The following is a 12845-nucleotide window of genomic DNA, read 5'->3' on the forward strand; positions in this document are numbered from 1 at the left end:
CAACGGGATTCTGATTCTGATGGACTCGGGCATCCTTCCCCTGCGCCAGGGAGACCGCAGTGGGATGGGACATTTGCACAACCTGATATTTTCCTAGCCTAATTATGGGAGGCACGGACAACGATGATTCCTTGACACGGAGGGACTTTGGGACTCTCTACAAATGACACTATCCCCCTAGCTGGTGCCAAGAAGGAGAAGAGTCAGCAAGAAAAACAGCAGGCAGTGAAGTGTGCACACGTCAGCACTGCAATCCATAGTTACCTCCAGAATGGGCTGGCGGGCCGCACAGCAGGACCATCCCCTGACCTTGGCGGACAGACACAGTGCTCCTCATTCTTGTTTTAAAATTCTCAAGATCTGTTGGGAGAAATAAAGGAAAAGGGGTTTAAAATGTAAAGTCCTAAGACATTATGGGAGAGTAACACTATTTCAAAATAGAATGGTGTTCTGTCAAAAAAACAGCCTCTCTAGTTCCCAAACCAGGGAAATTCAACTTCAGCCTCTTTTCCTGGGCTATTGGACTATCCTTCTTGACTCTATGTCTATACTGTAAGGTAGCCACCTGCCACATGTGCCTATTTAGATGAAAAATAGTTAAAATCAAATAAAATGTATAAATCGGTTCCTCTGTCACATCAGCTGTATTTTAAGTGCTCATGAGCCAAATGTAGCTCTTGGTTCCCACACGGGCCAGCAGACAGAATGTTTACACCCCTGCAGAAAGTTTTGTTGGACAGCACAGGTCTAGATGGAGAAACTGAGGTTTACTGATGTTAAGTGACCTCCCCAACTTCTCTCTGTAATTAAATATCATTATCAGGATGTAAGTTCATGTTTTCTGATAGTTCTGTTCACAAACCATTCCATTGTATGCAGTTGTATGGTATCTCTATATATACCTAGAATAAGACTCTCTCTACAAACACACATACACACACACACACTGTATACAATGTATAAACAGACATATATACACACATATCCATAATTATCTTAAAGTTCTTGTGTCTTTTTAAATATTTATAAGGTACTGTCTAAGTTTCTATTTGGAAGAAAGTTCTTTCTCAAGGAGGTCAAATCTGGTTAGAAAGATAAGACCTTACGAACCCAAAGATCACAGTTAGAATCAGGAAATACAGTTACCAACAAAAATGAGTGAATGCAAGAAATATATCTAATTAAGTGGCAGACATATTATCATTCAAAAAAATCATTTTTCTTTCATCCTTCCAAGTGTAAATCCTCTCACCAGGGACTGTTTAAGTGCCATTTCACTTTTTTGTTGTCTACAACACTTGATGTAATAACCTCTTATTGGATGTGAGGATTATTCTAAGCCAAGTATGTTCTGGAGGGTTGTAAGCCCTGTAGCTGTGGACATCAAAGTTCAGTAATGTTTACTGACTATTTTGTCCATGCTGGCCATATTGGTAAGAATTTTTATGATGATTATCTCAAGCGATCCTAACAATGATTATATGAGTTAAGTACCATTAATTTCCCCATGTCACAGACTAGAAAAGAGAGGCACTATAAACTGTGTTAAAGGCTACAACATCAGTGAGTGATAGAGCTAGTGATGGAGCTGGCAGCCTTCCTGCAGTTACCAAGTGGAAGATTTCCACACTCAGACTTGGTTTTAGGGAAGGATCCAACGTTACAGAAATTTATACACATCCATGTCTCGATTATCAGCTTTTTTTCTGGAATTAGGCAACTGTTAAGCACATATGTTACTGTTTTTATCAATTATTTATAACAATTTTCATTTCCAGCTCAGGATACAAATATTGTGAGAACACAGCAGGGACTCAAGAGTTTAGTGGGCAGTACTGACAGATAACACCTGATCACAGGAACCAGAAGACTGTTGAAGCCAAGGTGTGACATGCATGTACTCAGTACAAAACATGACTACAGTTTAATTACAACTCTGATGTAATAAACTTCCTTTTATTCAATGAGCACCAGGTGAGTCTAGGACACGATTTTTTTCTTCTCTTTAAGGAAATGGCTTATAGAAGCCTTCAAAGTCAATGAAACCAGAGAGCTGGAAAACTTCATTATGGCATTAATATTGTAAACCATTATCCCCAAAAGTGGCACTGAATCATTTGAAATTGTCATTTCTGCATATAAGTTCTTAGAATAAGCCATCTGTTTTATACGGACATCTCATCCAATCTCCAGAGTTGCATGAAAAATGAAGAGATGATAGATAATGGAGATCAAGTCTTATCTCAGCAAAATTCACCATGGTTCTGACTAGAGAGAGAGCGTTAAGAAATGGGAACGAAAATGAGAATATACACAATGATTTTCTTTTTCTTATTGTCCTTATTGAGCTTAAAAAAGCTGGATTCCTGTTTCTTTCTTTTTAGTTTTTGAATCCAGGCAGTTATATAGGATTTGGTCAGTTAGAAAAAAAAAAAAAATCACGTTCATCTGGTAGTTGAGAAAATATTTAGACAGGATCCTTAGCAGTTAATTGAAATAGACTCCAAGTGGCAGACCCGACCTACACAGTAAACAGAAAGATTGCATTTGGGCAAAGCTGAGTCTGAAAATCATCTCTGCCATGTATTAGTTGTGTTGTTGACCTGGGGCTAGGCTTCATTTTCTCATAAAGAACACGAGAACAAATGTACTTTGTTTTAAAGTAAGAATTATGGGGAAAGATTAAATGAGATAATAGTTGAAAAGCACAAAGCCTTTCACACTACAAGTTTGGTGCTTAATGTATGTTTGTTTTGCCCACTGAGGAAGGCTGTAATCCAGTGGCAAATCATATCTCAATCATTCCATTTAAGAAAGGGTTTCGAAGAGCAACACACTCTACACAGAGCTGAAGAGGCTACTCAAAGGCCACAATATTTACAGACGTGTTTAAGAAAAGATGGCAGGTCCTCTACTGGTCTTTTGAGATATGACTATCCATCCAGGTCTTAATTGCAAGAAGCATGATAATTCCAAATTAAAAAGCTATGTGTATGAATGAATTTTTTTTTTTTTTTTTTTTGAGACTTGCACACTCGTGGCCAGGCCTTTCCCAGAAATACTGCCATATATATTGTTTTATTAGGGTCATTTTTACCTCCAAAGATTTGTATTGGGTAATGACCAGTAGCAACAGGCATTATGAGACAGCTGGGATACATTACGGATCATGCTTTGTCCCTATGACTGTAACACCAATAGCCGTAGGAGTATCTATTTGCAAAATGCATTGAGGTCACGTCATGTGCTAAGAGCTTTTCATTCAGATACCACTTAACCCCCTTATAGTCTTAACTCCCAATTTGCAGGAGATACAACTGATGCTCAGAGAAGTTCAGCACCTTCTCCACTCACAAAGGAAGTGGTCAGAAGAATACAAACTCTTCTGTCTCTCTCCAAAGCCACTGCTCTCAAGCACCAGAATCTAACACTTCCCCGCTGATTTAGTGAAGCCATGTGGAAAAAAATACTGGCTTCAAACTAGTTACTCAACATCCTAGAGACAAAAAAAAAAAAAAAAGAACAAAACAGTTTATTTGAATGAATTTTAAGCTCTAAGAAAATCCACATTTCAATGTACAATGTGATGAGTTGGTACATTTGATTCCAAATTTCCTATTTCTTTGCTTTTCTGTGTGGGTGAGCACCTGATGGGGGGATTTTTAGACATAAGGTGCAAACGATGAAGTTGATCAAGGAGAAAACAATCATAAACAACTCTATTAAAAAGCAGGATTTCTGCCTTGCTAGGAAGGTAGCTGAACAATGAGAGGTGGGTTGTATTTCCTTTAGCTCTGTGCAGCCAGGTCCTACAGACATGGCAGAACAAATGATGTACATGGATGACAGGGAGTTAATATACATGTCCTGTGAGTTCTCAAACCAGCTAGCCCTTCCAGCTTTGTATATGGTTCATTGCCATGTGATTCAGACTTTTAAAAAATGAGCAGGCATCTTTTCTGGTGTTTTCATTCATCAGTATTGTACATACATTTTTCCCTCAGAAATCATGTACTTAAAAAATTGCACAATTTTGTGGCAGATGTTTTTTCATATCATATTTTCCAGTGTAAAGAGTGTCCTCTATTCTACCGTAGAATGTAATATTAGCACTTTATTTTTATGTGCGATTTTAAAAAAATATGCTATAGTACTTGGAATGGGTAGCTCATTGAGGGCACAGAGGAAGTGATTTAGCAGCCAAATCCCTTGAGGAGTGAAAGTGTATAAATGTCTTAAAGCTGCAATATGTGATAAATAATAAAAATGCCTTAATATATGAAAACATTGGGAATTCAGACCACCAAGTAAATCAGAGAGTGGGGGGGGAGAACACCTCCATATATTTTCTGTCTGGAAAGTTATTAAATGTTTAGAAGAGGCAAGAGGTAGCTTACAAGAAAAATAGCTGGATGTGGTTTAGGGAAAACACAACAGAGGGGAAAAGATAATTTTTGAGATGTAACAACAGTAAGTAAGGAGTAACTTTTTTAGGGCATCATGAAGGAACTATCCACAACACACACAAACAGGAAGAGCTGAAACCATTCACACTCTGAGTGGGACCATCCAGAGAAGAGCGTAAGTTTAGTTTTAAAATGGCCAGGAAAGGTTAATGGGATAATAACACACATCACAGTTTGTCAAGAATCCACAGAGGGGCAGGAGAAAAGGAAAGAGGAAAAGTGACACCCTAACCACGTAAGTTATGCACATATTTTTTAAATGCATGTACTATTTACTAGAAGTAAGAAAGAAATACTAATTCACTTATTTCCCCGACTTGGGTAGACCTGTATTCTATTCATTCTCACAGGGTGTCCTCAGAATAAGAAATTGTCAGTACCAGTTGCCTTTGTTATGGCTTCCTCCAATTTAGAAAGAAGCAATCAATAGAAAAAAAAAATCAATATCAGCTTGGAAAAATGGTCAAGTGATATATTTGTTATAAATGTAATTTCCGTAACGATGACTGCACCATTCATTTTTTTTTCAAAAAGAGGTATTTGCAGGGGTCATAACTTTAAAAACCAATTATCATGCAGCATATTTGAAATTGTCTTGACTCGGCCGTTTGCTCTTTGGGTGCATATGTGCATGTACATTTGCATGGTTTCTTGGATTCTAGAGACTCCTACTGAAATTAAGTCTAACTTTACAAAACCTTATGAGTTGCAAAGCCACATTTTTGACATTCTTTCCACGGGAAGAAGGAAGAAGCCATTAGTGAGAATGGCAGGGGTGACTGGGTTTTCCTGTGAGAGAAGATACAGCTAGAGGGAGAATTGCATGAATGGTTTAACACACTGGCTGATGTCAGAAGGTGCTGGCAAACTCGGCACTCTCACTCTCCAGCTGTATGACTTGGGTAGAGTTTCTTAATCTCTTGTGAAACCCAGTCTCTTCATCTCCAATATCAGGACAGTAATTCCTAACTCACGGGGCTCTTTGAAGATTAAGACCATGAATGTAAAGCACTTAACACAATGACTGGCCCAAAGTCAGAAGTCTATAAATGTTAGCACTATCATGATCATTTCTGAGCATCAAAGGAAAGGCTACAGAAAGTGGCTCACTGGGGGAAAGCTAGTGATTCCAAATTTCCACCAGATAAACTAACACTAGAGTTAGTCAGATCTATCCCATTGTGGCAAAATATGTTGATAAGACTTAAAACACGTATCTTCTTTTGCTGGTCTTCATTGTGTTTTCACGTCTAGATGGGTGCTGAAGTGAGCCAGATACCTTTTCCTCTCCAATGCATGGCCTGTACTCTCTGTGTGACTTAACAATTAAGATGCACACATATATACTGAATTCAGATAATTTTCCTTAAGAACTTCCTATGATGATATGTTTTGAGAGAGCTTTTGTTCCTTTTTAATGTCAAGGTGGGAAACACCCTTTTCATAAAACAGTAAAAACTGATGTTTGTGTATCTTTTATAAAGGATACAAAGTATATTATTTTAAAACAGAAATAAAAGAGGAAACATCATATTATTTACTGATTATATAAATTTACCCAAGCTTAAAGTTTTAGAAGTTTACACTGCATACCAGACGAAAATAGAATGGATATAAATGGAACTTGAAAAAAAGTATATACACATATAAAATATTGATAGATGTTTGTCAGTATCTTGTTTTTCCTTACATTGTTAATTTTTCGATTTGTTTAGCCCACCTTCAGCAAATACTTTTTGAGTTCCTTTTTCACTTTGGGTATTGGTGGAGCAAAACCACTTTCTCTCTCCAACGACTAAGTAAAACGAAACAAAGACCTATGGATATGCTAAAGATCTGACATTAAATACCCCAATTTGTTGGCAGTTTAAAGTAAGGGACCCAAATCTGATTCTAGCTAGTGGTGTGACATTGAAAAGAAAAGTGAATCTCTTTCCTGGATATCTTTGTATAGATAACAAAGGGCCTTAGCAATACTCCAAAGTTGATGTACACTCAACTTACAAATGACTGACTCATAGAAATGGCTCAGGACCGTGCTCCTTCACAGCCTAATGCTACTGCTACAGACACCACGATGAAAATCCTTAGGGCAGGTGTTTCAAAGTAAAAAAGGAAGAACGCTTGAGATCTCTCCCAGGTGCTGATCTGACCCTCAAAATGCTTTCCCTCCAAACATCTGAATTTTTTTTTCTCACCCCCATCAGTCATATCCAATGAAAGTCTATAATTTAGGGATTAGTTTGGAATTGTAGAAATGCCATTTTCAAACCATAAATGGCTGCAAATGCATTACCCTGTTCTTAGTCACTTACAGTGAAGAGTGAATTCAGTAAGATTGCTTCCTCTTAAACAAATAAGAGCAGTATAGATTCTTTGAATGTATATTTTGATTAACTAAAAAAAAATGAAAGGTAATCTATGAAGTGATGGGGATGGTACAGTAGGACTGAGACAGCTCAAGAAAGGATTAGTGACTTAAAAATACTCTTAAAGCTGCTGTTTCTTCACAGGTGTTTCTTACTGAAATAGTTACATACCAACAAAACTATCTATAAATAATACCAGTTTCTCCCTTGCTCTTCTTTTTAATTTTATTTTTGGCAGAAAAGTTGAAAAGGGAAAAAAAAGGGGGGATGAGAAAAGGGGTGCAGAGACTGCCAAAGACAAATGTGTCTGGGATCAGCAAGTCTGCATTTAGCAAAAGAGGTTACCCTCCTCTTTCTCTTCTGTACCATATTACTATATCATTTTTTCCCCAGTAATAATACCTAGGCAAAAACTTAAAATAGCATAATCAATGTTACACGTTAAGGAGGCTTCTGTGGGTTTGCTTTAGGAATGTAATCACTTTGGCAAATATTAATTCTTTGAGGAAAATATAAGACCCGTTTCAACTAGCTTACATAAAGAACACAGTTTCTCGCTTTCCATGAATTCATTCATTAAATGCAGACAACTCTGTGAGGTAAGAATTATTACTAATCCCATTTTATAGAAAGAAAAAAAAATCAACATCCCAGATCACAGTCCTAGTATAAGAAAGAATGTGGATTAGACCCCAGGTCTTCTTGGACCCAGAAGTCCCTATATTTAGTCTCTCTTCTATACTGAATTAAGTAACAGGAATGAAATGACACCTCTCGATTATCAGACTGACTACTTGAGACTCACACTTTTTCACCCCTCTGCTATTATTTTCCTGACTCTACAAGAAAATAAAGGTTGCTCTGCTGCCCTTTTCTCTGTCAGTGTATGACTTTCCTGATAGCTATTTTTATTTCTTCTTTTAGTTTTTTTCTCTTTCCTCATTTCTTTGACACTATCTGTTTTATCTAGAACTTCATGCCATTTAAGAAGCCGGAGAACAACCCAATTTAAAATGTCTGCGCTTCCCTGTGTGTTCCATAAAAATCTGCCCCTGTTGGACTCAGGAGGCTGCCATGATTAGTGCGATACAGCATCATAAATCCTGTCATTCCCCTTGGGAGACAGGGGCCCTAAAACGCAAGCTGCCATTACCAGCATTTTTCTCTACGGGAGCTCATCTCTTTTCGCATATCATCCTGACTCAGGAGTGTTAACGGTTAGGCAGCTGCATCCTCTATCTTTGGTTTCCTAGTTACGCTACACTAACAGAAACAAAGGCTTCAGAAAAAAACAAAACAAAACATCTGGCCTCGTAAATTTTAGAATAAAACACAGACTCTTCACTGTGCTCTTCCATGGCCCTTTGGAATCTGGTCCCTGCCCAGACCCCTAGTTTCATCCCTGCTGTGTGCTTACACTGTGACAACCATGTTTTGCTTTCTGTTCTTCAAACACCTGAATGCTCGCCCTGTTTCAGGACCTTTGAACTTGCTGCTGCCTTTCAGATGCTCTTTCGCCCTCAGCATGCTCGTTCCCCAGGACTGGACTCAAAGGTCACCTTCTCTGAGGAGACCTCCCTGAGGGTTTTATCTGGACTAGCCCGCCACCTGGCTTCTGTTACTCTCCATCACATCACCTCTATACCAAGTCTCCCACAGTGATTATCACCAGCACCTGCCATCACTTTGTTCATGTATGTGCTATTTGGTTTACTGTCCCTCTTCCACACCCCCTCCCCCAATGAAAGCTCAGTGGAGGCAGGCATCATCTCAGTCTCTCTCCGGCTCTCTAGCACACTACCCAAAACACATCTGATGCATATTAGGTGTCCCATCAGTACTTGCTGAGCAATATTCTCCCTCCTGTTCAATACACTGAGACGGTGGCTGGAGAGACTTGCTGGAGCAGGGTGTACTTTCCTGTATTCGTCCACATGGCACACTGTCTTCCATCTTGGTGACCAAGGACCTTTGTGTGTTCAATGGCCAGGGACACTCTAAAAGGTTAACTTTAAGAAAAGGTCTCTAATCAAGGGCACTGAGCCTTAAAAAGAAAGTTTCGAGATGCACTAAGACTGGAATGCAATCAGCACATGAAACAAATTCACTGCTTGGCAAAAGAAACAGCCTCTCACCCACTGACACCTGCCCCAGGGAGCACTTGAGCTGATGGAAACATGAAACGACATCATGCAAATTGCATGGGCCTGTTGCTATTTGTGACCAGGGCTGTTATCAGCTCGTCAGCACTAAATCATACAATTATCTGTTCCTCACCGAGTGTGAGAATTCTGTAACTTGATAGACTTCGGATCATCACAGTTTTGACAGAAAGAAACATGATTCTTCATGTTTGAACTTTCACTTCATAGCCTTTTCTCTCTCCCTCTGAAAATTCAAATTAGCAAGTTGTAATTCACTGTACCAGTCTTCTTCCTAAACGGGCCACCCCAGAGGGCAAATCAGATACATTCAAGTAACATTAGTGTAAATATTCTCTGAAGAAATGCTGAAAGGTCCCCTGTCAAGAGACCATCATGAAGTCACTAAACTATAGGAAAAACCTTGGGAATGAATGACCAAGTGGAGACATACAGGTCACAGATCATGATAAAAACCAAAGACCATCAATCCACCAGCCATACAATTGGTCATGAAAAACACTGCTTTAAAGGGAAGGGAAACCGCTTCATCTCAAACTTTCTCACTCTGCTTCTTTTCTTTTGTGAATCTTTCAGGGGTACAAGCCTGAGCAATGAGATCCCTGCGGAATCTGCCTAACACTTTACTGCAGTGGAAGCAGTCGCCGAAGGAAGAGGGCCTGTTTCTCACTTCCTGCTCATGAGTAAAACTAGGCAGATGCTCCTATAGTTAAACTGTCTCTTATTTCTATCCAGAAAAGTGGGCATTTTCCCCAAGAAGCTTGGGAGGAAATTACTCTGATTATACAAGTTAAAGGGAAAAGCGAAATTTATCAGTTATTTCCTGACAATCCATGCTCTGCAGAAAAGTTTTGCTTTAAAAGCAAATAGAAGATCCTCACTACGTACTCAGTCTCGGATTTCTGAACTAATAAAACAGGGATGGTGACTCATAAGGAAAAATGCCAGTCATGCTTAAATCCATTGCTCCTAAGAAATTGGACATGCTTGGCATACAGCTATTTTGGGGAAATCAAAGCTGTTGGAAGTATCAGGTTTGTTTAATCACTGGCTTAGAGAGGACTATTTCTTTTCTCTTTTCCTGACCCATTCTCTGAATAGAAAAACATTTCTTGGGATACTGGATGCTGAATAAGCTGAATACTGGTTTAAAAAAAAAATTAAGGGCATAAAAATGTTCTGTGCAGAGATGAAATTCCCAGATGAAGAGCAGCTGTTATTTATGTTGAATTTAAGTTGCTTCGGAAACTCCAACCATATATTTTTATCTTTTTAAATTACAGCTTTGAAAATAAAACAATCATCAAATATACATGCAAGATATGTGTTTATTCCTCATCTATTTAGACTCTGCTGTGGGGGCTGTTTCACTGTTTTGGGGATAAGACTGCAGTGCGGTAAACCTGCCAATTTTTGGAAATGTCATCACTCAAGCCCCTTGCTTTTAAATAGACCGTAAGAACCAATACAGATTCATTCAATATCTGTAATATGCCTCCGATGACCACCTATTATTATATGCCAGTCGCTGTTTTAGGCACTGAGGTTACATTATTAAAAAAAAATAAAACAAACAAACAAAAAAATCTCTCTTCTCAAAGAGATTAAAGTGGGTGAAAGGACCATTAACAGAATAAATAAACCACACGTAGTGTCTTTGATGGTGCTAAGTGCTACCAAAAACAAGTCAGGGAAACAGACTAGGAAACGTTGGCACGGAACCTGTAAAAGAGGAAGATAATATACAAGTGGAATCTTGTTACCTCCCATTCTACCTCCGAACGTGGAGGAATAAATCACTCTTCCTCTGCCAACTCAGCTCTCGGCCCCCACTGAGACGGCACAGAAGGGCACAGAGCAGTGCCAAGCAACGCAGCAGTGCTGACTGAATTCTGTACTTTCTTATTTATAACTGAAGTTGAAGTCATCTCAGTTCAGGTAGCACCTGAGGAAACTAATAAATAAGTATTTTCATCTTCCATCAAAAAGCTTAAGAGTGCTTGGCAAAAACAAACTCTAGATAACTGAAGAAACAGGAGCAACGACTGAGCAGGCAGACTGACTCTCCACTGATGTCCTACGGGAAGACAATTACCAAACCAGTAGTGTGATAATTTATGCTCTGCTTTAGACACAGTTACTATTTTCTGCTTCAGAAATCCTATAGAGCCAGAGAAATTTCAGAGGTGGGAAGATCTCACTGTCTGTCTTAGTCTGTTGGGGCTGTGATAGCAGATATGCCGTAGATGGGGTGCCTTCAACAACAGGCATTTATTTCTCACAGTCCTGAAGACCAAAGATTCCAAGATCAAGGTCCTGGCAGATCTGGTGTCTGGTGAGGAACTGCTTCCTGGTTTGCAGATGGCCATCTTCTCACTGTGTCCTCACAGGGGAGAGAGGAAGCTCCCCCTGTGTCTCTTCTTACAAGGGCACTGATCCATGCATGAGGGCACCACCCAAATGACCCAATTACCTCCCAAAGGCTCCACCTCCTCGTACCATCACTTTGCACTTGATCTTAGCCAAAAGCCCAAGAAACAATTTCTTATATCAACACTTTGGAAGGAGGGTTAGAATTACAACATACAAATTTGGCAGGAGAGGGACACAAACATTCAGTCCATAGACCATCCTTTCTTCAGTCTGAACGCCCTCCCTTACCTTCACTTCTTTCCTTCTTCCATCAATACAATTTAAGGTACCACGTGCAGTGGATGCTGTAGAGAATATTATGGTAAACAAACATGGTTCCGGACCTCAAAGAAGTTTACAAGTTAGGTTAGACAGGCACAGAAATAACTCTATTGCAAGGTACAAAGGGAGTAGTCAATGCTACAGAGTTGTAGTGCTAAGCATGCGCTCTACCACTGAGCTATACCGCCCCCTCAACCAGGAAGTACTTTTTGCTGGCACAATTCATCCATTCAGCAATTCATTTGCACAGATGATGGAACCAGGTGTACAGATCTTGGATCTTGGTTTTAATCTAGATCAGCATCCATAAGCTGTTTCCTCTCCATCTCTTTCTCAGTCCTGCTCATTCTCCCCGCTTTCCCTCCTGCAGACGGTGTAAGACACTGCCTTACTCTACTCCGAGGAGTGACTGGATTCTTCAGAGAACCATAGCATCAAGTGTGTTCAGGTTGGTTAGTCAAACCCGTCAAACCTAGACTCAGTCAGCCATTGAGACTACCGGTGTTCTGGCTTTCACAGGAGATAAGCTCATATCTAGCTTTGGCCTCATCTTTCGAGCACTGACCCACCATCTTTCCATCTTAACAGTGTCACCCCTGAGGTCATTTTCCATGTCTCTGTGTGTGCCTCTGCCTGAAAACTTTAACGCTAGAGTTTTCAGAAGATGCCAGTGCAATCCCCATTGTTATTCTGTAGCAAGAAACTGCACAGCAACTTTACACCCTTCAGCCTCATTGTGGCACTTGGCTTTTCACAGACTTCTTTAAAGTTTGTAGATGAATCTATAGTTATGCTACATGTAGATGCAGCATAGATTGGAGATACTACAGCACAGCAAGTGATAGCGACATTTAAAAACGTCTCTAAAGTGCGTGCGTGCAGTTGGGGGAGGTAGTGAAGGTTTTACAGGGAGCCGCTGAGGCATCCTGGGACTTAAGTGATGATGCAATGCTCACATCCTTCTTGCTCAGCTGGAAGTTTAGTACTCATTCAGAGGTGGCTCTGGGTTGCAGTAATAACGAGAACGTTTACCATTAAGACCTATGGAGTGCTTCCTATGTACCAGGCACTATTTTAAGCACTTTTCAGGTATTAACTCATTTAATCCTCTCAACAATCCCGTGAAATTGGTATGACTGTATTCCCTCTTATGT

The 12845-nt window shown here is 39.6% G+C and overlaps 1 protein-coding gene across 6 annotated transcripts in view; it reads right to left on the reverse strand.

Moving 5' to 3' along the window:
* Positions 1-12845, reverse strand: part of LOC105093180 (contactin-4) — an 813469-nt gene that overhangs the window by 210362 nt on the left and 590262 nt on the right. For all 6 annotated transcript variants that reach the window (XM_031470760.2, XM_031470759.2, XM_064496304.1 and 3 more), the window contains one exon: positions 265-360. In XM_031470760.2, coding sequence (XP_031326620.2) covers positions 265-360 — 96 coding nt within the window. The remainder of the gene's footprint in view (positions 1-264; positions 361-12845) is intronic.

This window comes from Camelus dromedarius, chromosome 17, assembly GCF_036321535.1.
Source record: "Camelus dromedarius isolate mCamDro1 chromosome 17, mCamDro1.pat, whole genome shotgun sequence".
Lineage (NCBI taxonomy): Eukaryota > Metazoa > Chordata > Mammalia > Artiodactyla > Camelidae > Camelus > Camelus dromedarius.